The following is a 27,885-nucleotide window of genomic DNA, read 5'->3' on the forward strand; positions in this document are numbered from 1 at the left end:
CCATCCTATTTGAACAACTGTACGAACCCCCTGCCCCCTTTTCAACCCCATCATTCATGTGTACCATGGACCACATATGCTAGGCAAGATCAACAAGGACCAAGTCACCAAGGGGCACGGCTTCATTGACAGAGGTCACGATGGCCACCCACCGCCATCCCTGACCACAGTTCTGGGAAAGGGGCCATCGCCGAGGCCTAGGCTAGCGGGGCGGCAGTGTCTCCATGCAGAGTTCCTGGAATTCGCTGGAATGTTTGAAGTAGAGAAAGTTTAGGGAAATGTTTGCATTACTCGCACTAGTCTTGTCCTTCAAAGAAAGATGGGGGTTTCCCGCCCTTTCCAGTGCAAGACACCCTTTCTGCTCGGCCAGGGTATGTGGGAGTGGGCAATATGATTGCCCCATCCGGCTGTTCGGTCAACCCCCATCTCCTGTGCTGATACGCACAAATGCACTTACATGTGCGGACACATACCGTGTACCTAGGGTCATTCCAGAATGAATGTTTGGATGGAAATGCTAGTTCGGTGAAAAGTGACGATAGCAACTTTCAAATCTGCCTGCTGTTTCGGCAATGGCTGCAGCCCTCAGCAGCTTCCTGTCGGTTGAAATGTGATTTACACGTTCTATTGTGTACCAGTTGTGTTTCCTGTTTTACAATTCCAAATGTAATCCTGCCTTCCTGGCCTTTCCACGTAGCAGGTGAAAGTCGCACTGAAAGTCACTCTGATTTTCCTCTCTGGGTCAGTTACCGCTACCGTCCTCCCTCCCTTCCTGCTCCACGAAGAGATTTTTCTTCCCTATGGGGTAATTTTTTCACCGGTAGGCATATCGTAAGCTTCCTTCTGTACCCTGGCCTCCAGGCTTGTTTGAGCAAACAGCCTAGTCTCTGTTCTGTTCCCTCTCTCCTGGATACGGGAAGGGCCTGAAGCCTTTCAGAGGGCAGCTTCGTGGCACAAAGCAAAACTTTCCGCCACAAATGCCGTCCTGCGTGTACAGAAGAATCCTGTTTCTTTTATAGTCACGTCTTTTCTTTCCCAACCACCTTGCATCTTCCTGCCAGGGAACAAGATGGCCAGCTACATTGTGGGGACAGAAGCAGTCTCCCCAGCTCAGCAAATCACGTTTGCACGCAGTGCAGGGTGCCGCTGACATGTTGGAGGGCCAAAGAAATGCCACCTGCCAGTGGGGGAAGAAGCCACAGTTCTGCCCTCGTGCCACTCTGGGGTGTAAGCCGTTTAGGGGAACCCTATAGAGCCAGCCCGATGTGGCCTGGGCTCCAGTCAGAATGGCTTTTCCCAACCAGACCAAACTCGTATGCCCCCACAGCTCCTAGCTCAGAGTGGACTGTTAATTTGCCTTACAGGATTACACCATCTTCATTCTCAAACCAAGCACGGTACCATGCCTCTGTGGGGACAGGCACTCAGTAAATATTGATGGATCGCACTGAGCCTGACATTTGGGAGGAAAAGGCCAGAGTGGGAAAGGGAGGTGAAATGACAGCTTGCCAAAGGCTCTCAAAATAACAGCGTGTTGGGGCTCCAGCAGTGGTGTTCCGATTATCCTGTGGGACCTGGGGTTCTATTCGATGGATCCATGCTTTCGTAAACACGTGATTCCGAAAGACGTGTATACATGTACAGTATTTAAAAACTGCAATCCAAAAAAACAAAAACAAAAACAAAAACAAACCAACAACCCTGAAATACAACTTGAGAAACATGACCACGTACCTAACGTACATCTGGAATGACCATCGAAGGCCACCAGTGGGTTAGCAGGAGCTGTCGGGTTGACTCCTCTCTGTTCTCATGTCAGGAGTGCCTGAGCTTCTGGTAGGCCTTGTCAGGCCTGGGTCAGAAGAAGGTTGTCACTGCACCAGGATTTCCCTGCTTGGGCCTGTATGCACACCCACGATGATAAAACGACAGAAGATCCCACCTCTTCTCCGTGCAAACCAGGACCTTCTTGCCGCCCAACAGCAATACAGAAACACATGGGGTGCCGAGGCTCTGAGTGCCTCGATGATCTGTCGCCCCGATTATAAGCTTTTATAGTCATCCAAGCAAGCCTCGTTGTTCTCATTAGCTTCATACGTAACCGGTATGCATTTGTAATTTATCACAAACCACTGCTTCTAATCTCCGTTTCACGTCATGAGACGTCAGCTGAGATTTGGATTAAAAAGCAGAGAGATTCTGGCACCGTGGAGGGAGACCAAAGGCTGAACAAATTACCGGCCCCTTGTGACACAGCTATGTCCTTTTAGAATGGGGGCGTGAGCTCAAGGACGCCAGGGCCCTTTCGGTGAGCACGTCACGCGGCCACCGCCCGCTGCGTGCTCCAGACTTAGCGCATCCTACATCTAACCCCTGTTGAGCTAATGTGATCATCTGTCACGATGGCAATCTGCAAGCGCAGGTCAGCGTTCAGTTCTATAAAGCGCACGGCCTCCGGGCCGGTTCACTGACGCGATTTGAGATAGTACGATCTGAACAGGAGACAGTAAGGGTCAGTTTTCAACACAGTCGCAACCAAAGTTCTTGGGGCGAGGTCGACTGGCTTCTGAACAGCGCCGAGGATCTAAGGCAATGTCCTCCCCGGTCTGGAAAGATTTCTTTCAACAGGCCCGGGGTTTGGAACGGGGGGTCGTACCCTGAGCGACGGGATCAAGGAAGGCCATGTAACGTAGTAGCCAAAGCAGCAGACCCAGGGGCCCGCCTGAGTCACGTCCTCCGGTTCAGGCATTCCTCCTGCACGTCGGAAGCCTGGGCAAACAGGTGCGAAGCCTTGACAGCTAGCTGAGCCCAAACCCACAGTCCTGGCTCTTGTGGTCAGAGCTGCAGCCAGTGGGAGAAGCCATTCTCTGGGCACTCACTAGCTCCCTTGACTGGCAGCTCGGAAGCCGGGTGTGATTTCTGCACAGCGCACTTCCCCCAGCTCACACGGCTAGGACCCCTTGGGCACGAGAGTGTTTTCCATCAATAGAGAGGAAACTGCCGCATCCCATACAACCACACTTGTCCTCCGAGGTGCCTAGTGGGGCATGAAATCTAGAGAGGAAATGCTGGAGCTCTGTGAAGAATTTAGGTAGGTGGAGTGTGATTACTGAAGTTGAAATCTGTCCAGACCATTGAGTTAACCACTAATGCGATAAAAATGAATGCTGTGGGCTTGTTCAAGGACTTCATTCTACCTGAGCCTATTAATATTGTCTAAATCATTAAAAAATCCCGTGTACCATTAAACATGAATGATGGCACTGGGTAAACCTCGGGCAGATGGCCGCCTTAATGGAGCACCACTCAAAACCGCAGTGGCCCCCTAGGACCGGAGCTGGCTGTTTTTAGCCACTGTGATTGACATCAGCACATGTCCTCAAATTCACATGGGGAGCGGGGCTTTGGGGCAACGTAACCGAAAATTATCCCGCACATACTCACTAGCAATTAATCCCGAGATATGCATGAGACGGCATAGGATTTAGTACTGAGACAAGCCAGTGATTTAGAAAAAGCCAGAGGTATTTCAGCAATGTCCTCGGTAGCCTTTCCATAGGGAGAGAGATCAGGCAACAGCTGATGGAGGTGGCACGCCAAGAGCTTTCTTACTCTCTTTTTTTAAGGTTTGTTTATTTTTGATAGAGTGTGGGCAGGGGAGGGGCAGAGAGAGAGAGAGACAGAGGATCCAAAGCAGGCTCGGTGCTGAACAGCAGTGAGCCAGATGCGGGGCTCGAACTCACGAACCGGGAGATCATGACTTGAGCCGAAGTCGGACGCTCAACCTACTGACCCACTCAGGTGCCCCAAGAGCTTTCTTTCTCGACGCAGGCTCTCGTCTGGCCCTGGAAAGCCAGCAGCGCCTGTTGCCCTGTGCTCAAGGCGTTCTCCCCAAGCCCTGGGTGGGAGGAGAGCCCATACAACTCTGGAACCAGAAAAGTAACTGGTAATACGTTTGAACGTGTGGCAGGGCCTGGTGTGGATAGGAGTGTGGACGCTCTCTGAGGAGCCACATCTTGGGCATTTTTTGAGATTCTGTCCCATACCGAGAACCTGGCAAACCTTGATGGCAGAAGAAAGGAAAGACTTTCCACCCCGTGAGATGGTTCCTCCCGCTGGGTAGCGCTGGTGTCGCTCCCTACCAGCTCACGAGGGGGAAACACCCATCGATAACACCGTGATCTGGAAGGAATTTGGAGCCGGCTTCGTGCACATCTACACTACCACCGGAACTCAAGCCTGATGCTTGCCTCAGACCCGCGGCCGGGGCGGACTGTCCTATAAAGGCTGGACTCAGTCGCCAAGCCCGGATTCAGGGCTGGGCAAAAGGATGGCCCAGGCGGATCACGGGGTAGCTAGGGAGCAGCTGCGGGCAGCTGAGCTTTCCCGAGCGCGAGTTTGGAAAGACATCGGCATCAGGGCCGAAGTGTATGATTTCAAAGTCTTCCACAGTTTGCGTTTTAGTCAGAAGCCCCCACGAGACCAAGATCCTCATGATGAGGCAGGTTAAAGAAACAGACGACCGACGCTAACTCGGTTTTAACGTTTTATTGGGTAAATGATTTTAAAGATAGTAACAATAGTGTCAAAACTACTACAATATCTTTCCACAGCCATACCTTACAGACCCACGTAAACCTTCTCAAGTTTCCTTTCGCTCAGTTTTAATATTTTCAAGCTATACATGTCATATAAAATGCCCATTTCCAATAGTTTCTTCAAACTATTAAGCAATTAAATGTGGAGGGCACGAGGATCTAGTTTATACCTGGAGGGGTGTCAGGTGATCTGTGATGTCTCACGGTAATCCAAAACCAGGGGACTAGGAAAGAAGGAAAAGGAGCTACTCCAGGTAGCTTTTGCTTGTTACGAGTCTCACCACTGTATCACCAAGAACTCAGTATGCTGGTGACCGATTCAAAGTAATTTCGGGGAACATATAAAACACTAAAATAACTTAGAAACTAGATCCAAATATTTCAAAAGTAATCGACTTCGATATACAAAAACAGTCAGAGGTGGTTACAAAAGTTTATTTTCTCAGTGCGTCTATGTACCAGCGCAGTTACTGGGTCCAGAGCAAAATAAAAGGCTTCTTTTCTTCTGAAACAGTAATAAAAAACAAGGAAAACACATCTTTGTATATAAAGGATCGATGCTGGTCTTAAGAATAATGTAATCGGAAACCCTTAAATCGAGAGGCACACAATGGGTTTCTGCTTTTAAAAAATAAAAGGAAAGTCACCAGTTTATTTCAATGGAGGAGGTGCTCGCACCACTCAAATAAACTTAATTCCATTTAACATCACTAGCAAAAATCACTTAGAAACTGTACAAAAATAAAAAAGTGAACACATTTAATCCTGCAAGGTTTTTGTAAGGACTGGAAGGCAGGCTTTTAGAGCAGCATTTGGGCATGGCTGGGGGCTTCTTTGGTTTGATCTAACACACGTTAAGAGACGGAGCCCTATTCCAGATGACAGTTTCAAATTTCCTGCACATTTGAAGACATGAAAAGAGGCCAGTATACAAACTTCCGGTGTGCTGGGCGGTGGGACTGTGTGTGCTGCGCTGAAAATCTTACAACTGCTTTACAGGGGGTTGGCGGGGGCGGGGGGGGGGGCGGGGGGGGGGAAGAGCGAGCCTTGCACTTCCTCCATCAAATGCACCGACCTCTTGCGGCAGGGGAGACTGAAGCAGGTAGTAGCACATTCTCGTGCAGTCAGAAGGCCACTTAATGGGGGGGAGGGGGCACAATTGTTCTTTTAGAATCTGGTACCTGGCTAACCTTGTTTAAGAACAAGAAAACCTTCCAGAAACGGAAGCCTTTTGCTACATACCAAAAAGTAAAATGCGTTACTGTTTTCCAAGAGGAAAAATACCCAGTTGCATTTAAAAACAAAAAACAGAAATGGAACTAATTAACATTTAAAAGGGGGGGCAGTGTAAACTTTGTGCTACTCAAATGAAGTTCAAGTATTACTTCCGAGCTGTTTAAAGATCGCTGACTTATACAATATTCTGGTGATAAGAGTGCAATTCACATTTGTGTTTCTGAACAAATAAACCACAACTGGCTAAAACAACCTGTGCAATCAGAATCTTCGTCTGAGTTAAAGACACATGCTACATATTTCAACATGTTCGAAGTGAATTCAAACCACATATTTGACAGCTTTGTAGTATACGACAGAGGTGAAAGGGTCTAGCGTTTGTTTGTTTGAAGCACACCATTACAGTTTGTATAACACCCTTTACAAAGCTACAAAGTCTTTTTAGTCAACAGCTAGAGACAAAAATGCACTGTGCATTAATTTGAAAACAAAAGGAGACAAAACTATCCTTTTCCCCCAAGCCATGGTGGGAAATATTGCTGACCTCGTCCTCTGAAGCCTGCAGGATGGTTATTTCTTCAGTATAACATTATTACACTGGTTTAAGAAAAATCTGTATAACATCTGCATATATCAAGAATTTTAAAAAATCTGATATGATTTTAGAGTCCGCATGACCAGTCACGTGACCTGCTCAAGATTGATTAGCACCGTTAAATACATAAACACACATATGTGTGTATGTATGTGTAAGTATATGTATATACACACACACATATGTATGTCATAGATCTTTTCTTAAAAAAAAAAAACAACACAACAACTTCTAACCATGAGCTCACCCAGGACGAGGAGCCTGCTGAATTGATGAGATGATGGATAGGATGGGTCAATATTGGTCTATTTTGTCTTTTCAGTTTGCTTGTTTTATTTACCCCCCCCCCTTTTTTTTTTTTTTTTTTTGCAGCAGACAATAGCATTCAGCTTGTGCTCAGTTTCCCTATAAGGGCAAGAAATAAGTCTCTATTAGGTTGCCACTTGGTTTTACACTGAAAGACTAATCTGCTCCAAAATGCTCCCAAGTAGAAACGAAAGGATTCAAAATCCCTTTCAAAAGACCAACAGCTAGCTTTCTCTGACTAATCTCGATGCTCAGTGAAACCGGCTACCGAGATTGCATTTCAGGCTAACAATTGGCTTCTTAGTTAAGGCATCACAACTGAAAATGGTTATTTCAATAATGGGGGCTGTGGATGAAGGAATACCAACCAACTTCTAAGAATGCTCATCAAAAACTAAAGCGGTGTGCTTTGCCACAGCGGCAAGCAGAAGGGATTCAGGCAGTTCCCTTGCAAGCTAGAAAAGGGTTTTTGATTTCTGAACTAGCAGTCTGTCGCTTGTCACCTAAGCTCTGCCATTTTGATATCCAGTGACATCTCGTAGTTTTGGACTATATATTCTGCACCATACTTCTATTCCTCACTTGACATATAGTTTCCTGTTTGAAAAACACCCACACACCCACACACATGCGTGGGCACGCACACACACACACACACACACACACACACAGTTATTATAGTAAAGTGAAGGTAATCTTTCTCCAGAATCATCTGTCATTTTTCCTGGGGATGTCCACACGGACTTCCTACTGATGGTAGGAAGTTCTCTTTGTATACACCAGGGGAAGAAGACCAGCCTGGCCAACGGGCTGGGTTCTGACGACTATATCATCTCTAAATGCCATTTTTATAGGTGTGACATAACATCTTACCAACACAGTCCAGGTGTTTCTATCAGAAGTATGTAGTGCAGAAAGACTCCAGTAGTGTCCCCAGGACAAACATAATCTGAAATCATGGCAATATATGAACTTTTGTTTCACTAGATTCTCTTTACTATTTTCTTTAAATAGTAGCTAGAATTGCCTCTGGCCAATCATGACTTCTTGAAACCTAAAGCTAACGAATTTAAATTAATATATCATAGACAAATGTCTCTTTTTGGTCAATTGCTCAAAATAAATTTTTTTCACCTTAAAAAAATACTTAAGAGTAAGGAATTTGTTCTCATCTGCTGTTTCACATATAGAAACAATAAAATTTTATAAGAATATTTCTCTAAATTGCCTTCCCCCCCGCCCCAACTTCTCTCCTTTCCATTTAAGTAAATTCTTCTCAAAGGCACTAAATTCTGTATCTGCTCTCTTCCTGATATTTGTTGCTCTTCAAAATGATTTCTGTAGCATATTTGAAAGGCAGCTGGCACTTTCTTAAAACAGTGTTGTAGTTTTGTTTGCAAGTTGATTTTATAAAGTGATGAGGCCATCTCTTCTATGATAACCAGCAAAATAGGCATAAATGGTTTCTCACTCTCTGTGACAAGCCCTATCATGGACTTTCGAATGTTCTATACTAGAACTAAAGTTCATATATTTCAACCATGGGAAAAACACACACCCAAGGAGTGAAGATCCACACACTAAGCTCTCATAGCAAAATGAATTTTAGGCAAATTCCAGAGTCCTATACAAATACCTGAATTTGATATGAATTGCTCCCAAACTCAGCTATCAAAAATCATCTATCTCACTGAAGAAAACTAAAGAAAAACCTAAATAAAATCCTTAAAAACTGCACAATTTCTTCCATCCACAGTTGAAAGAAGGAGGGAAGAGAAGACAGAAGGGAGGAAGGAGAGACGACAGGGAGGAAGGCAAGAAGGACAGAAAGACAGAAACCTGATTGAGACAGCAAAGCAAAATCCTACGCAATATTGCGAGGAAAGAAAACCCCAGAAGTTATATATGCTGCAAAAAAAAAAAAAATCAATGACCTAAAATAATAAAACAGAATCTTCTTAACAAATGCCATTTTCCTACCCGTTACCATGATGATCTTAACAGACGATGTCCAAGCTTCATCATGGCAACGGAAACTATCATCATAAAATGGTACAGTAAAAGAGATAGCTAGACCAAGAAGGGGTAGGGTCTCCTGGGAAGAGGTCTGCAGAGAGGCCCAGTGACTGGTTGTGCGGCTCAGTGTCAGGAATAATGGTTGTATGGCGGAAGGGGATGCCCAATGCCATTTTGGAAATGATGATGCTGGCGGTGAGCAAGGTATTCAGCATAGCTCAGGGTCATCTTTTCACTACGGTACCTGAAAAAGTCAGGGAAGAGACAAAGTTAACATCAAGAAACAGATGACATACTGAACTCAGAGCTGGGATGGACCTCAGAGATAACCTTACACAACAGGAAAAACAGAGGTCCAGAGACAAGCAAGTGACTCGCCCAATGTCACACAACTAAGTAGCAAGGCTGAGGTCAGAACCCAGGAATCCAAAGTCTGAGTCCAGCGCTCTTTTCTACTCTACCCCTCCTTGTTTGAACTGCTCCTGCTTGACCTCTCCAGTATGATACCAGCCACCGCTCCCTTTCTGAAGCTCTCCCATGTCACGGGTTCTACAATAACGCACTTCCCTGGTTCTCCGCCGCCCCAGCCCCCTGTCTCGCAGACTGCTCCTTATCTCTCTATTCCTCCTGCTCCTTCCTGCCTTGTCGGACTTTGCTGTGTTTCTGCCTTCGGCTCTTTTGACCCCATGCTCTGTGCCCCCTCCGTGAGCCCTACCTTTACAACTTCAACCATGACCTCTTGACAGATGATCCCAAGTCACCATCGCTGGCCATGACTTCTGCACGTGTACATTTTCGGTGACATACCGGACGTTTCTACACAGACACCCCAGGAGGCGCTTCAACTCCAGAATCAGTGCCAAAACGGGGCTCTCCTCCTGTGGTCCCTCCCTGGGTCAAAGGGATTGCCTCGGTCCTTCTTTTCTACATAAAGCCTTGACTTGTTCCTGTTCCTTACTTCTGAATGATAGTTACTAAGTCCTGTCATTTCTTGCACGGTGTTTTCTCACCTGTTTCCTCCTTTCTTCTCATCCTCCCGCCACAGCTCTTAGTAACGCTCCCATTTCACCTCCTTTGGATTGCGCCCACAGCTTCTTGGGTAGCAGTATCGCCTCCTAATTTTCCTGTTGCCTATTCCAGTCTTACACCTTCGCAAATCCACGTGCTTAAAACCCTTCAATGGCTACTAACTGCCTGTAGAATCAGGTCTCAATTTCTTCATCTGGAACTCAAGACCCTCCGTCACATGACCCAACCCACCTTCTCGGCCGTGTTTTGCTCTAATGACCACCTCCTTACAGATCTATTTGAAAGACCAGCCGCATCTTACTGTTGAACATTCCTCAGAACTTGCCTCGACTCACTAAATTAATCCCTCCCCCCGTCCCTCAAAGAGTCTACCCATTCTTCAAGCCCAGCCTCAAAACTATATCCCTCCTGGAATATTCCTCTTTCCCTACTGTATGATCTCATACCACCCATCACATTCTGCCTTATATTAATAATTATTCTTGTGCATGCCCTTCTATTCTCCTAGGCTGAACCCGGGGAAGGCAGAGAGGAAGGCATTTTCAAATCTGTAACTCCTCAGAGCTGAGAAAAGTCCGTTTTTAGACTACAGGCATTCAGTGTGGTTTTACAGAATTGAAACAAATGGAAACAGCAATCCATTTTCCTAAAATGTTGGGTATTTAAAAAAAAAAAAGTATCCCTATAATCCCACGTAGAAATGTATTTGGCATTTGTAAGTCTAGCTCAACTGTGATTTCTAGTAAGCTTTCACGGTAGACTTCTATCACTGCCCACATCCTAAGGTTAAATTCAAATTTGAGGACTGCTTAGCAGAATCCGGGGCTTCTGCTAAGCCATTCAAAAGCTAGCCAATCGCTAATTCAGGTGACTTTCATCTATAATGTAGTTGAAAAAGGCTCAGAGGGCTTGCTCATGTAAAGCCAGAGTAATCGCAGAGAGCTAGAGATGGGAAGGATGGGTTCGTACATCATACAGGCCCTACTGCCCACCAGAGTTCACTGTATCCACCCTCAGTCCGGCCCTGCCATTCATTTCCATTCTGTTTCAGAAAAGAGAAGTAAGAGAGACCAAAGAAATCAAAGGATTATAGACATACGCATCAAAATGTCCTGGTTAGCCTTGTGCTAGAAAATGCCTTCTGTACCTGGTCAGTTTTATGGTTTTCCTGAATTCATTAGTAATCGGAGCTTTGTAGCCTCCTTTCCTCAGCAAGGAGTCTATGGTCTGAATATGGTCCCATCCTGTGGAGAGCAGACCAGATAAAATACCAGTCAAACACATGCAACAAGCACTTGCGGTTAAATACAAAACGACTTTGTAGACGGCAGCTATCAGTGTCACCAAATGCCATCATGTCCTTTGGTCCTAAAAACAATCACACAGAAGGGCTACGGTCTCCTCCTGTACGGAAGCACATCTACCATCACACACCTTAAATTCTAGCTACCCATGATGGCCAACAACATTAGTTTGTTTGTTTTTTTTTAATCTCAACCACAAAGACCAGAAATCTAAGAGGCTGGCCGTAACTGCTCAGTCATGTCTAGGTAGCAAACCACGGACACCGTACTCCCCTCTAACAGTGGCACCTCTAAAAGGGAGGGAAAGGCCTAAATGTCATTCTGCCAAGTCAGCAGTAATTCAGACTCCCACACTAACTCATGGTAATTATTGTTCTTAATGGTATCTTCTGTGGTCAGTCAAGTGTTATTTGTGTGAGGTATTCAGAGGCATTTTTATTGGTTCTGACATGGGATGGTATACTAATATCCGAGGCCCTCTCTCTTCTGTAAGCTTTACGAAGCCAACAGAACTACAGGATTAAGACATTTTCGACAGCAACCCGAATAAATCTTCAGATAGCTGTCTTCAAATCTAACTCTCCTGTCTGGGGGATGGGGGGGCAAAGGGGGGGGGGAAATCTAATGATATTAGACTTTACTGTGATGTATCTCACATTTATATGAAACAAACGTGAGAAAACCAAATGACAGATGCTTTCTGATGAGAAAAATAAGCCCCATAAGATAAAGAAATATTCATTTCAACTAACATGAGATTGGAATTCAGTAGTGGCTAGAAAGGACCAGATACTACAGAGTGAAGACTTATTTTGTGTTACAGTGGTGGTTCATAAAGGTTTGTGCTACATCTGCAAAAACAAAAAAACTTTTGATTAGGAAGCGCAGAGCAGGCATATCAGACACTAATACTTCATTTAATCTCAGTGCTCCAGATCTTAATGGGGAACCTACAATGCTAATAGTAGCAAATGAGTAACAGGCAACCACCTAAGAATGAAACATTTGATACTGACAATGAACTGAGTGGCTGGCTGACTGTCAAACAAAAGGCTTGTTTGTGCCAAAAGGCTATACAGCACAATGGAATATGGGAATATGGCACTTCAAATTCGTAGCAAGCCATCGCCTAAGAATAAAACCCAAAGTTTACAAATCTTTGCTTTTGTGAAAGTACACTGTTGTGTGTTTTTGCTATCAAACTTTAGTGCAGGGACTCGACTCCTGTGTGAGGAATTCACCAATTTCATACAGACATTGCAGTGGCAGTGATGGAAGAATCACTTCTTATGATTTGACACTGATCAATTATCAGACATAACTGCAAGGTCAGATATCGCATTGCAATTTGTATATGTGTTCAAATTCTTCACCAGATCATACGAAATAAAGTACAACAATGACCTTGCTCCTTTGCAACCTCCGGTAGGTAGGTGGCGGTGCGTTTTGATCCTTTTTCATTGATGAATTCTATTCTAATGCCATGTACACCCACCTGAAAGAAATTGGCAGTTTTATTAGTACAGTCTTCTTCATAGAAACAGAAAGAAAAAGTTATAATTTAACTCTCAAGAGAATGCAATCTTCCTTTCCCCTTGTTTTTAAAAGGGCCTATCATTTTTCTCTTTCCAAAGCCCTGACTTTGGGTGTGAGGGCCGTTATGATGGCCACAGAGACAGAAAACATTAATTTACGTGTGCCCAACATGTGTTGGGCTATGCTACTCTGTTTGGAACCGGAACACCCATTCTGGGGCTTGTATGTAGAATGAGACAGCAGATGGCAAGAATCCTGCCCCTGCTCCCAAACTGTGGCTCATGACAGTAAGGAACTAGACCAAGGAAGCTGACTCCCAAGAGACAGCAGATACACATCCTCTTTTCAGGTACAGTCGCCACTTCAGATTCAGTTCTGAAACTCGTGGGGTTGCTGACTCCCTTCCCAAACTGTTGAGTCTCTTTAAAACCTTGAGTTGTATGTAGATGAGCAAACCCAGGTGAGAGTGAAGAAAGCCAACCACCACCAGATCCGACATCGTCACCCCATTCCATATGATATCTCTAAGATATATGTCATGGCTTACGGTGGGCCTGTGGCAAACCCTCACTGTGTCTACATCATTACCCTTACACGCTACTGCTAAATTTACGAGTGATAGGGATTTCAAATCGCTTTGGGGCAGGGCATTTTTGCAGTTTCTTATCTATTAACACAGAGACCACTATAACTCTATGTGAAGCATGCAGACTTTTGGCGATGCCTTAAGAAGAGGGGGTTCTCTGAGTGTGGGCAATTTCTGGCTAATGTTTTAAGAAAGTAATATACTTTTTCTCTGATTAGCATCTCGTCAGAAGGAATCTGTCTTTCCCCCTCATATCCTGCAGACTGGTATACAGAACTGAGGATCACGGGAGTTTCTTCTTTGTAAATGCTGATAGTAAAAATGAAATTTCAAAAGTATAACAACTCCAGTCCATTCTCCCAAACCTACAGTCGCTTTAGATCAACGGTCCCCCAGGGGAGTGTAAGGTCACCCAAAGGACTGGAGGGAGGATGTAAGACCAGGAAAACATTTTTATCCAGTAAAGAGGATTCTTTTCAGAGCAGGTGAGTGAAGTCATAGACCTGGACTCTTTCCAGCTATATGCATGTTGAGGTCTAGAAGAAGAGCAGGAGTCCCCGAAAACCTCTTTTGCTTGTTCTGCCCTTAGCCTGAAGTTTCCCAGTTTCTCAGGGAAGCAGAAGTCCTCAGAAAAAATCCATTTTGTCCTTTCCCCGGGGCCTCTTCACACATCCATACATTACAGTCTGCCAGATCTTTTGAGAAGTTTGTTTTATGAAAGGCTATCTGTGTGACGATTTCTTCTATTTAATATCAGTGTTCTTATGAATCTCCTTCTGCTGAAAATGCACTCAGGGCAGCTGTTTAGAAACTAACACAATAAGGCCTCCCATAACCTGTGGGAAATGACTGTGGACAGCTGAGAAGAAATATGAGGCTTAGCTATCAGGCATTTCCAGGATAAAGGACATCTACTAATCTCCCCAGTGTCTGACACGGTACTGACACAATGACAAATTTGCAACAGTTTCTGTATACGGACTTTCTGATCTGTGACTTTGAAGTCTCTTTCCTTCAACAAGATCGGCTCCGTCGTAACTTGTTTTTAAAAATATACAGCAGAAATAGTTTGTGCTCCCGTCCTTCACTGCAGTGAATCTTTGACTCAATTTATCAAAAATCTGTCATGTTAAAATGGGAAAGAATTTTGGTGTTTATTAAGGTGTCTAACCAAAACTGTGAGAGGAAGAAGAAGGTTTCGCTATTTGTGAGATGAGAGTGTTACACAAAATCAGGGGTATTTAACTGGTATGGGGCGGGGGGAACGGGAGCCGTGAAGTTTATCAGAATCTCAGAAGGTTTCATGCTTCAGCAAGTATAGTTTGGAAAAAGAACAACTCTGCAGGTGATTTTTATTCTAGGTTAACTAGAAAGCCTCTAATAATCGGTTTAGCTCTGACAGATTGTGGCTGGGTATTGAAAAAAAAAGTGATTTAGGCAAATTGGAGGTGATTTAGACACTTAAATCCTTTCTTCACAGGAGTGCATTGTGTTTTTTAACAAAAATTTCAGAGAGTTTTAAGCCTAGTAATTTAACAATTAAAGGTGATTACGACCAGCTGCATGGTGTATGAACGGTATCTCACTAAAGCTTATATTTGTGTGTGTGTAGATACATTTACAGATATATATTTACATATTTATATATATATATATATGACTATGTAAGTAGAAAGAAAGAGGTGACAGAGGTTAAGACTGAATTGGAAAGACATGCTGACCAAGATAAAAACGACTCGTTTACTTCTGGATTTTCAGAAGGGCCCACCATTGAACTTAATGTGACCAAAAAAATAATCAAACTTCTCCCATTTAGAATTAGTACCACATTTACAATTTTTAGTTCGTTTCTGTGTTCCTAGGATTCTGAACAGTTGAAAGTATCTGTAAATTGAAATGTAAGTATGGTGATTTTAAAGTGAACCTTTTGTGAGAAGTAACTTATTTCATAGGTAAAAAAAAAATACTCCAGAGTGACAGAAATCCAAAACCACAGTGACTCATTTCTTCAACCGTTGGAATCCAGGAGAATGGCAATAATGTTCTGACCAGAATCAAAGCATAATAGCTTTTTGTCACCTGTTGAGCAACAGCATTTTCCTTTACTCCCAGAACCACAGACGCCACCAAAGAGTCATACTGCGCAATCAAAACCGGGGAGTGGAACATGGCCTGCTGTGGAGAATGACCGAATGTGGCCAACCCGTGGAAGTCAGTGGCTTTGCAAATTAATTCCTTTCGACTGCAATGAGCGTGAAAACTAATCCCGTATTGTTTTGAGGGAGGAATGTGTCACCAGCTACGCCTCCAAAATGCAACCCTCATATCATAATAATCAAACATGATATTCGAGACAAAGGCTATAGTGGCAATGATCAGCTAGAGAAGAGATCAGCTCACCAGGGTACTGAGATTCCCTACACCAAACTAAAAGTCTACCTCAGCGTTGCAGTTAACCTTCCGTTTCAGGGATGAATAAGGAGGTAGCACCGGGGAAACCTTATGTCACCCCTAGTACCCCTAATATACACCCAACTGCCACTGCCCGAAGTACAGCCAGGTGCACAAAAACTGGGGACTTGCAAATCGAGCCTTATGGGAGTCAAATGTTATTAGAAGGTTTGAGAAAAAAAATGCTTTCAAGGTCCATCAGCTGTGATAATGTCCTTTTAATCAAGACTGTACTTTTGCTAAGCAAAGCTATAAATCAATTCGAATGGTAGTAAATGAAATGTAGGACTTATAGATAAGAGGATATGGAATTAAACAGAGCTATATCTGTGTGTGCCGAGAGGAACATTAAGGCCAGTTCAACAGACTCCTATTGCATGCTAAAAAGAAAGTCCTATTTGTTCAGAACCGTTCCATAGCGAGTGATTTTTATTAATGCCATTATACAATCTTTCGTTTTTAACATCGCCCAGAAAGACTAAATATCAAGATTAATGTTGAGACCCTAAAATGTATCTTGATTAGTCTAGAGCTGATTATTCACCTGGCCCCGTCCTCTTTCCTCCCTTGTCCATGCCGCTATTTGTTCACTCCTCTGTCAGAGAGCATGTGGGCCCAGAGAGAGAGATACATGCAAATTAATCAATTTTGCTCTGTAGCAAAAGGTTTCATAGGAGAAGAGATTATAAATAATGGCTAAAATGAAGCTTCTAGACTGTCTGCAGCTTTCATTTATCCTTGTTATCTGGTCCCTTGTTAGAAATGTGGCTTCATTTAAAACTATTATCCTCTAATGCAGCGACTCTCAACATAGGAGCATTTAAAAAGTGCCCCCTCCTACCCCATTATGACACATGTCCATATTTTGCTCCTCACAACTGCACAAAGTTCGATACACCTTAGTCTGTCTGTAAGGCAAGTGTAATCCACCAGCAGCACTACCAAAGGGCCTCACTTGTACTCGCAAGGCTGATCAGCAAGCCAACAATCTGGATATGCTAAACCATAAGAAGGAGTCATCTGGCTAAAAGCATCAGTGAGCATAAAATGTGCTCTGGCTAAATCAGGTAGGCTCCATGCAAGCCGGGGATCATTTGGATCCACAATTACCTCCACAGTCCTGACCCTCAAAGCTAAATCTGCCCCTGAACACATCCTGGCCAATAATACCAATCACCTCCTCAGGTTCATCCTGTCTTAGCAAATGCCACAGTTAGCCCCAAATGTTGGGTCTTAGTGACCAAATGTTGGGTTTCCTTGTAACGCTATGGCCCTAACTTAGTGCACTGATTTTCAGTGCATTCACTTGAATTAAAAAAAAAAAAAAAAATATATATATATATATATATATATATATATATATATATGTTTATTTATGTGTATATATTTAAAAATATATATGTATATGTGGGTATGTATATATGTATATATACATATATACATAACATGTGGGTATATATATGTGTGTGTGTGTGTGCATGTATGTGTGTGTGTGCATAGATATATAGATAGATAGATATTCAGGAAGTCAAGGAATTGAAAGTGCTTTGACCATATCTTTGTTCCTGATATCATTTGGCAAAATATGCTTTGCAATTAACAAAACAGCCAGTCACTGGTCATTCACATAAGACTGACCTGCCAGGCTCAATATGCCAGTTCCATTGAACTGAATAAAAGGACTCTGTTCCTAATGAGAGAAGCTCAGGATATTTGGCACACCCTCTAACCTTTAGAGGCTGGCATCATAGGAGACACACATGCTCTTTCACAAAACAGCCCATGGTACCACGGACAGAAACAAGCACTGCATTGGACAGCCCATGGGTCTGACCCAGAGTCTCGAGTTTCTTATATTCTTGGGAGAAAAAAGCCATATGCGGTATTTCTCCTAAAAGCCCCAAAACCACAATGCCACACATTCCACTCTTTCCCTCATAGCCCTACAGAGGCTTCTGGACGCCTCCAGCTCAGCCTTCTGAAGACAGTGACTCTTCCTTCTCCCAGTGAAAACAAATTCACCGTAAAAAAGGAAAATATTCCATTATTCTTGGTCCTACTTTATGTGTATCATCTTGAATAATTCTCACTGGGGCAGGAAAAATTGAGATTTTAATCATAAAGGCCGATGATGATTTGTACAAATCCTAATGAATCACTTTCCTCAATCCTGATCCTAAAAACAACAAAAAAAGTAGATGACATATTATCCAGATCTGCGCATCAAATCCTCAGAGTTGTGAATCTGCACTACTTCAATCCACCCACCAATTTCAGAAGTACGTCTGCAATTTGGAAGGTGCCCATCTGATTAATAATGAACGCTTAAAAATTGTTAGCAATTAACACTTCAGAGTCTGGCCAAATCATACATCTTAAAAATAGCATTGTTGCAAATCATTTTTTTAAACTCAGTTTTACTTCTGTAAACCTCAACAATCATAAACATGGATTTGTTTTTCCTGTTTATAAAAAGAGTACACACATATTACCGGGGAGGGGGGGAAATCTCTTTAGAAAGGTACAAAAGAGAAAATAAAGATGTTCTGCAATCCTAGGACCACCTAGGAACAACTTTTGCCTTAGTGACTTGAAAAATAATGTCCTGGGGTGCCTGGGTGGCTCAGTCAGTTAAGCATCCGACTTCAGCTCAGGTCATGATCTCACGGTTTGTGAGTTCGAGCCCCGCATTCGGCTCTGTGCTGACACCTGGGAGCCAGGAGCCTGCTTCAGATTCTGTGTCTCCCTCTCTCTCTGCCCCTCCCTTGCTCCCTCTCTCTCTCTCTCTCTCTTTCTCTGTGTGTGTCTCTCTCAGAAATAAACATCAAAAGAATTTTAAAAAAGAAAGAAAAATAATGTTCTGAACCAACTAAGACAACATCATGGACTAACCTGTTAGGCCGTTTTTTATTTTATTTTTTATATTTTTTAATTTACATCCAAGTTAGTTAGCATATGGTGCAACAATGATTTCAGGAGTAGATTCTTTAGTGCCCCTTACCCATTTAGCCCATCCTCCCTCCCACAACCCCTCCAGCAACCCTCTATTTGTCTCTTATGTTTTGTCCCCCTCCCTGTTTTTATATTATTTTTGCTTCCCTTCCCATATGTTCTTCTGTTCTGTGTCTTAAAGTCCTCATATGAGTGAAATCATATGATATTTGTCTTTCTCTAAGTTCGCTTAGCATAATACCGTCTAGTTCCATCCACGTACTTGCAAATGGCAAGATTTCATTCTTTTTGATTGCTGAGTGATATTCCATTGGATATGCATACTAGCCTGTTAGACCGTTTTTAATCCATCAGTTGACCCATGTCTATAGCTGCCCTTGTTTTCAAATCTCCTTTAAGTGAGATGCTTTTAGAAATGGAAGAAATACTAGAAAAGTTGGTCAAAAAGGATAACCGATTGCAAAGCTATCATTCGGGCACAAGTAACCTTTTAATATATTCTACCCTGAAAACTCTGCTTTGTCGTCAACCTCACCTGAAGTTATTTTTTTTACTGTTATTTTGTGAAAGCAACCACAAAGGTCTCCTTGACCAAAATGCATATGTACTGCTCGTTTCTAAAATCCCTGCAAATTAGTCACCTGTAGATTTAGAAATTAGTTCAGTCTCCATGCACTGATTCTTGGCTTTCGCAGAGCTTACCAAAGGACCAATTAGTGCCAATTTTGATTCCTGTAGGAGCCTCGGACATCTTGTCTATCAGGAATGCAAGCCTGCCAATTTATTTCACAAAAGCCACTGAAAAATCTGATAACATTTATTTTAACTAATAACAGACACACAGCTCTAAAATACCTGAGCTAGCTAATAATCACCCCCATGAACTTTTAAAGAATTAGCTAAGATTTTAAATAAAGCATGGCTAATGAGGAGGTGCTTTGAAAAGCTGTGAAGCCAAACATGTTTATAGATGATGTGCAATGAAAGAAACTGTTCTTAAGGTTTTGCAGACATGCAGTGACAGCTCAGTGTACAAGGAAAAAAAAAAACCAATTCTCTGTAATGATTAATTATAATGAGCATTCCTTAAAAATTGAACATCCTGAAGCTTTCCAAGGAAAGTTCAGGCAACACAGGTGACCTTTAAATAAAAAGCCTGCTTTTCATCAAAAGTTAGAAAAATGCATTCCTACCATTTTTAAGGGGATGAGGAAGGGAGTAAATTTACAGGCAAAGAGAACTCAAGTCAAGAAATTTTCTTAAAATCCAGACATGTGAATCAGTGTGCTTTTCAAAGGCTGTGGAAGAAAAACACCTCTTGGCAAAGACTTAATATGAAATAATGTTGTTTGCCTGATAAGAGACAGAAAAATCTTATACAGGTTAGAACTGTACACGGAGTATGGGACTCGATACAGTTTTACTCAGGCTACAAAAGAGATTTGTTCCTAAAAGGTTACATATGTGTTGAATTTATGTAAATGGATTAATCTTGAAGTCACCAGGAAGGCCTTAAAGAAACTCTATAGTGAGTCCTTCTGCAAAGCAAAATATCTTTGTCAAGCGAACAGTCACTCCCTAATATATTTACCTCATTTAGATTTATAAATGTAATGTTGACTTAAAACAGGGGATGATGCAGTAATAAAATGTAGCATTAGCTGTTTAGAATAGTATTCTTCTGAAAGAGAAATCTTTGGTGGAAAGGAAATCTAGAATGTACAGCTTCAAAAACTGGACTGCTGTTCACCTTTGTTGCCACCCTCCCATTTTAAAAGGTAGGGCTCTGTTATGACTTCTAAAGGACTAGTGGTGATTCATTCTCTGGTAGTAAAATCAAACAGAAGCCATTTTGAAAAGGGGGGTGGTCACAGCATCAAACGGAGGTCAGCCTCCGGAGAGACCTTAGGTATTATTTAGTCCAACTTTTCTAGCATCCTGGTGAGGAAACAGAGATCCAGGGAGGAGCAGACTATAATGCAACTACTAGGAGGGAAAAGGCTGGAAGGGTCTGTGGCTTTGGGGGAAGAAGCAGGAAAATGACCCCGCCCCCCCCAACCAACACGCTGGGAGAAAAGCAGGAAGCAAGTGGAGGAGGCCTGACGACAGACCACACTGTGCACGCCCATTTCACCAACGGTACCAATAGCTACAGGAAATTTCCATGCATCAAATCACCTTCTAGAAGTTACTTTACTTTGTTTGGCTTGCTTCCCCACTAGACTTCTAATACACAGAAGTGCTGATTCACAGCAAATGCTTTACTAGATGGCCAGGAAGCTTGAAGCATTCCCTTCCCAATGTTCCACGGCACTTGAAAATAATGTTTCAAGTACAGCATCAGGACAAAGACTAAATTATTGTAACAATAGTGGCACATCTTATACAAAAATCTCAATGTCCCTGAGAAATACAAAGCATATATATATATATATATATATATATATATATATGTAGAAGCAAAGCATGGTTATATCATAGTTAGGGAAAAATAATGAGGGGGAGGTAAAGAGAACATATCCAACGAGAAGCCGTTTCATTTCAACGTGAGTCATGCGAAACATCTGTGTCTGAATGGGAACTCTGTTTTCAGCAGTACATTGAGAGGAGCTAGAAAAATGTAAACCTTTAAGGGGGGGAAGGGAGGGTGAGAAGGAGATCGTGACCTTCTAAAATATATGAGAGATAATGACGATAGCCAATTTACTCATCTGTTTACGCCTGTGAAGGTGATTACAAAAGCACGATGTTATTAACTGCAAACAAACACGTCAGAAATGGAGCTGTGATCGCTCAGAAGGTGTGCTTTTTAAAGTGAAGTACACCACTCTGAGTACCGGGAGTCTCACTCTGAGTACCAGGACTCTAACAAGCTCACCCACAATGACAGATGTTTTGGTACTTTAGGGACAGAGCGAGACTAGGGGCTTGGGGTCTAGCTCTGTACTCTGGGGATAGGTTTTTGGTATCAGACTACAATCATGCTGGCCAGCCCCACACAGCACGGGTTGATTTCATGTAAGTGCTGGGTGCTAAAAAGGAACAGTCCACGATCCAAGTGACAGCGGTATACAGAGTTGAGGTATCAGTGATCCAGGGAGCTAGATATAACAAAAAGCACCTTATGGTTTGTGAAAACGTTACTAATCTATTGAAATATGACCTAACGGTCTACTTTAGAATTCTTCCTCATGCCTTCAAAATGGAAGCACAGAAATAAAGGATGCTTGACTATAATCTAGAAAATACTTTGTCTTTTGTCAGCAAACTGCTGCATGAGCTCCTGCAAGATCACTGGTTATATACCGGCTATACAAGTTCTCCTACAAGCAAAAAAGCTTACTCATTTATATCATCTTGAAAATGACACACTTAGAGTCACCCCTTAGGTCAGACTGCAGCTGTTGTAATGTCATTGGTTTGATATCCTTTCAGATCTTGAAAAACAAACATGGCTCCCAAATGGTATAACTATACATGTTCTAGCCTGTACATTATTTTCAAGGACTCCAACATACTTCCTGAGCGTTTCTTTCTTTCTGAAGTACCATGTCTGCCCATCATCCTGTCATTCAGAATTAAGAGAATCCTGTCAACTGAAGAACACAGAACAATGGTAATAAGTTTTTGTGTTCAAACACCAGGCAGATCACTTCAGATTTCACCCTAGGGGAGCAATTTTCCTCATTTAACAGCCATTTTCGCCTCACAGATAGATATTTCAATTTATCAGTTAATGAATTTTTCCCCCATATCATTTACTCTTCATCCTTCTCATACATACCTACCAGGGCAATAAGTACACCACAATGGGGACAAGAATGAGCATTTCTCAGAAGGGTGGGGCCAGAGTTCCAATTTGTCTTTATGGTCTTTGAGGATGGTTTTGTTGGTTTTTAAATCACTACACAGATTCCTTGACAGGCCACCTACAGACACTCATTTTACATGTTATGATTATTATTTGAGGATATATAACATGGAAGCATCACCGATCATTCTGTCAATTCAACACTGACTCGAAGTTAATTACATCTACTTGTGAAACCATTTATCAAATGTCCCTCACAGTATCAAAGAGAAGCATTCTAGCCTCTAAAACCACGTCCGATTGATGTAAATCCCACCTTCTTATTAACTTCCATTATAAAACTAGAGACATGTAACCAAAACAGAGGTCCCAAACAGGCTCAGTTAAAAACCATGGATGAAGAAAAAGAGGAGGGCAGTAGCTGGCTCTGTGGTAGCTCACTTGTTTCCTCATCATTTGAAAATTAGGTGGCTATTACCACCGGTCACGTCCCTCGTCTTCATGACCACAGGGGTGTCTCTCTTGTTACTGAAGTTACTCACCTCTATGCTTTGGGACCTCTAGACTTAGCCCTCTTCCGGCTTTGATCTGGGCATTTGCGCCCCTTTAATTAGGAATTCGATTGCAGTAACACGTTTCACCGGTGGGGGTCAACTCTCCAACTGCCCTTCTACCAGAAAAGCCCTATGTTAGAGGCTTCTGCTTATATAAAACATACTCGTTACTGATCTTTGACTTAAAAGTTCTCTATTAAAATTCTGTAATCATCTCCTGTTTCCCCCTGTGGCATAAACATATGCAGCTCTTTGCAGTTCAGGTTAAATTTAGATACTTAGGGTGAATACGAGATTTCATTCTTGGAAGAAAAGGGATACCTATTTGACAGTGGGAAATTTCTCCAAGTGAAACGGATGCTTTCATAATATAGACTGACCCCCTTGTAAAGGAAATCTGCAATACAAGTAATTAACTTATATATAAAGATAAACCATAAACAAAGGCTTTCCCACAATCCTTTTTAATAATGACTGTATATTCGATATGGCCTCAATTACATGAATATGCACATTTATTGATACAAAGACACAGAAAAATAATTTAAAGAAATATTCCAAAATGTTAACAGTAGTTATCTCAGAACGGCGTAATTACAAATGGCTTGCCTTTCTTTATAATTTTGGAATTTCCAAAGTTTTCTTGTTCAATAAATTAGAATCACTGTACTATTATGGACAATAGGTTTAAATGTGTATGTGCATAGGCATATATGCCTTTTTATTCTGGTAAAATACACATAATATGAAATTTACCATTTTCACCCTTCTTAAGTGTACAATTCAGTGGCACTAAGTACATTAACAATGTTGTACAGCATCCAGTTCCATAACTTTTTCATCGCCCTGAATGGAAACCCTGTACCCATTAAACGCAGTCAGCCCCTCCCCCAACCCGTGGCCACCACTAATGTGCTCTCTCTATGGAGGTGACCATTCAGGGTATTTCATACAAAAGGAACCACACAGCATGCGGCCCTTTGTGCTTAGCTTCTTTCCCTTAACATAACGTATCTAAGGTTCCTCCATGTGTCACTACTTTCTTTTTCTGGCCGAATAATATTCCATTGGATGGATATACTGCATTTCGTTTATCCATTCATATGTTGATATACATTTGTCTTGTGTCAGTACCTTTTGGCTATTATGAATAGTGCTGCTATAAACATCTGTGTACAAGTTTTTGTTTCAACATCTGTTTTCATTTTTGGGGAGAGGGTATATACCTAGGAGTGCAAATGGCTTGACACATACTTTTTAAAAAATGCTTTTAATTCTACTTTGGTATTCTGTATTTCAAGTAACCAGTGTCTTTCCAGAATTATTAAGGATAACCCTTATGACAGCATCCCCATAATAATACCATACCATTTTTAATCACTGACTATGGTATATTTTTTTTAAGCCCAAATCACATTCTTGTACTTAAAAAAATATAATTTTCACCTTTACTCTTTGGGAACAAATTTCTCTTATGCTAAATACTTCAAGCTATGATGAACTAACTAAAAAAGACAGTCTATTCCTCTAGGCATAGCCATTCTGACAGTCCCTAATTCACTTTCAAATACCTGTATGTTACAAGTACAAATATACATGTATTTTTGTTGTTATTAGTTTAACCAGAAGGTTATCAGTAAATAGATGTCAATATTTAAGCCTTAAGGAATGCATTAAATATACAATATACAGGGGCGCCTGGGTGGCTCAGTCGGTTAAGCGTCCGACTTCGGCTCCGGTCATGCTCTCATGGCTCCTGGGTTCAAGCCCCATGTCGGGCTCTGTGCTGACAGCTCATAGCCTGGAGCCTGCTTCCCATTCTGTGTCTCCCTCTCTCTCTCTCTGCCCCTCTCCCACTCACACATTGTCTCTCAAAAATGAATAAACGTTAAAACAATTTAAAATAAAACAAATATACAATATACAACGTATGAAGGTTAACTTTAGCTGTAGACCATACTTGACATGGGCTAAAGAAGAGGGTGGTGCACTGTGCACCTGCCCGTAGTGATTTAACTACTGTTGGATTCTCCCATTTTTCCTTCCCTCCAAAAGACATGCATGCATATTTATGCAATATACATTCATGCCATACACATGCACAATCGCGCATGTGCAAACCCCCACACACCACAACCAAACTCAGTGATAGCAAATAAGAGTAGGAGTGGTTTTGTAGCTCAGTCATCCCTTAGATTTCAGGCTTGTCCCCCGTTATCACTTCTACCCCTACCCCTACACAGATGGCACTCTGCAATTCAGAAAGCAGAAATAAAATTCTAGCTAGAGAAGAGGAAGGAGTAGCCTTCAAACATTCAAAGAACCACCCAAATTTTAATATTTGTTAATAAGTGAGGGATATAATTTGGGATCATTTAAAACTAAAACACTGGGGAATGCTCCCGTGATATTGGTAGACTTCTCTTTAAGAAAAATTCAAATAGGAACGATGAACTTCTAGAAAACAATCAATTAGGACATTTTAATGCTATGAAAGGTTTTACACCATCCAACTTGGCTCCGATCAACAGTAGCAACTGATTTTATTTTTTCTTTTACAAAAAAAAAAAATCCCCAAATGCTTTCATATTCTGATAATACTCCAAAAAAACCCCATGTACTACAAAACTCAAAAGGAACTCTTTTGTCCTACTCTCTGCAGAATGTCTTTTTAACAGCTCAGGTATAACAACAATAATTTATATCATAGAGATTTTTTCCAATGAAGATTAGGAACTTTATAAATGTCACATTCTATAGGTGGAAAACTGAATGGCAGTGGAATAAGTTGTCCCAAGTCTCACAAGGAATCAGGGCAAAGCCAAAAATAAAATTCAGGTCCCATCAATTATCAAGACAGTGATCTGTCCACAAGGAAAACTATCTCAGTTACCATGGCAGGTAGCCATTCTAAAAAGGCAGAAAAATTAAAACGTGTTCTACCGTAAAGATACAGTCCCGTCGGGGCGCCTGGGTGGCTCCGTCGGTTAAGCGTCCGACTTCGGCTCAGGTCATGATCTCACGGTCTATGAGTTCGAGCCCCGCGTCGGGCTCTGTGCTGACAGCTCAGAGCCTGGAGACCGTTTCAGATTCTGTGTCTCCCTCTCTCTCTGCCCCTCCCCTGTTCATGCTCTGTCTCTCTCCGTCTCAAAAATAAATAAACGTTAAAAAAAAATTAAAAAAAAAAGATACAGTCCCATCATTCATGAGTGTTTATGTGAGAGGACGCTACGTGTATCGCTGCAGTCCCATTGTTTCACTCTTGGAGTACTTATTTCTTTACGCTTTGTGCATACTTCTTTTTCTCTGCTTGTAGACTATAAGACACTTTATGGTGGGGACCAAATCTGAGGACTTTTGTGTATGTAGCACAGTGCCTTGAATGTAGTATGCATTCAGTAATGTGTGCACATTTGTGTGTGAAATTTCATGGAAATATGGTCAACTATCTCCTCCCAACCACCAAAACAAATCGTAGTGAGAACCTCCAAACTTCCTTAAAAAGCCAACCCCACATACTACACAATAAAAAATATGATCGATGTAGGCTATTTTGATAACGACAATGCTCAAGAGATACCCGAGATGTGACCTTAATATTATTTGTCAGCGTGTTTAAGTGCATAAATTAAGGTAGCCCAGAATGAACTGACATGATTTAAGTGTACTTATCCAACACCCTGTGTGTATCCACATGCTGATTTCCCCAACTGCTGTATTATCCTGTCTTGCTCCTTGCTTCTGAGATATATCCTCTGACCACCTAGCTGCTTGGAGGCCGTTATGACCAAAATACATCAGAATGGAAATAAGAGGAGAAATAAATTCTAATCAGTCCTTCTTACTACTTATTAACAGCTTTTGTGAGGTGCTGTGGTACAGTAACAGGATAGAAACAAACAGCAACTTCAGTTTGGGGATTAAAACAACACATGCCTTAAAAAAACCAAAAAACAGCAACTCCTTCACTGATATCTCATTGATCAGATGTGAGGTTTATTTATCCATGTGACTCTCCACCTCCACCCCACTAGAGAATGGGCTGAAAGAGTTGTTTTCTGGGCCTAATTTTTAACATTTACTCAGGAATTACCTTCATTTTTCTTTAAGAAATTTCTATAGTCTTACCTCCCAGTCCAAATAATCACAGACATCTTCAAAGTTAGTGAGCAGAGACACTGAGCAGAACAGCCGTGGTAACTCATCCCTTGTCATTGGGGGAAAACGGCTATCTTTAAGGGCACTGTTGAAAACAAAGCAAATATTAAAGCAACCACTAGATATGAAAGACTCCTACTTTCAAATGCAATCATTTGAAAAAGGTTAAGAGACGCACAAAAAAATCAGTAAGGTGCCAAAGATGCCAATGATCTTCAAATGTATTCAAAGATTTTATAAGTCATTTTTTTTCATTCAATAGACTGTTTATCAGCCAATCCTGTGACCAATTGCAAAGAGTGAATGGTCAATTACATTTACTGTACAGTCATTTCCTGGTGCACTTCCTGTTACTTGCAGAATCTGAGAATATTTTAGTTTACTTTTGAGAAGAATAAAAACCAGACCAGTAGAAATTTTGGGGAAGACTTCTGGATCTAGGGCTGGTGGAAAAAATATATATATAGTTAAAAAAAAGTTCACACTAGGTTGGCCAGTTACCATAGAACAGCACTCAGAGTTCAAAAACGATCAAAATTTCATTTTCTTCAAGCAAAAGAAATCAAAGAAAATTAAAATAATCATGCAAATTACTGACTAAAAATACAGGGCTTTCAGGCCCCCTATAAAGGGTAATTCAAGATATGACTCAAAAATTGTGAAACTGCAGGAAATTGGGCTAATCTAGGAAATAAAAGTATGATTAGGAGACCATTAATCACATCAATGGATTTCTGAGTACATCAACTCTGA

General features: G+C 41.9%; 1 protein-coding gene across 2 annotated transcripts in view; it reads right to left on the reverse strand.

Annotated features, from left to right (window-relative positions):
* Window positions 1–4,533: 4,533 nt before the first annotated feature.
* Window positions 4,534–27,885, reverse strand: part of AMMECR1 (AMMECR nuclear protein 1) — a 111,405-nt gene continuing 88,053 nt past the window's right edge. For both annotated transcript variants that reach the window (XM_045050417.1, XM_019824159.3), the window contains 4 exons: window positions 27,103–27,217; window positions 12,489–12,579; window positions 10,928–11,024; window positions 4,534–8,995 (listed from right to left, as the gene is read on the reverse strand). In XM_045050417.1, the coding sequence (XP_044906352.1) occupies window positions 8,881–8,995; window positions 10,928–11,024; window positions 12,489–12,579; window positions 27,103–27,217 (418 nt within the window). In that variant the 3' untranslated portion in view covers window positions 4,534–8,880. The remainder of the gene's footprint in view (window positions 8,996–10,927; window positions 11,025–12,488; window positions 12,580–27,102; window positions 27,218–27,885) is intronic.

This window comes from Felis catus, chromosome X, assembly GCF_018350175.1.
Source record: "Felis catus isolate Fca126 chromosome X, F.catus_Fca126_mat1.0, whole genome shotgun sequence".
Lineage (NCBI taxonomy): Eukaryota > Metazoa > Chordata > Mammalia > Carnivora > Felidae > Felis > Felis catus.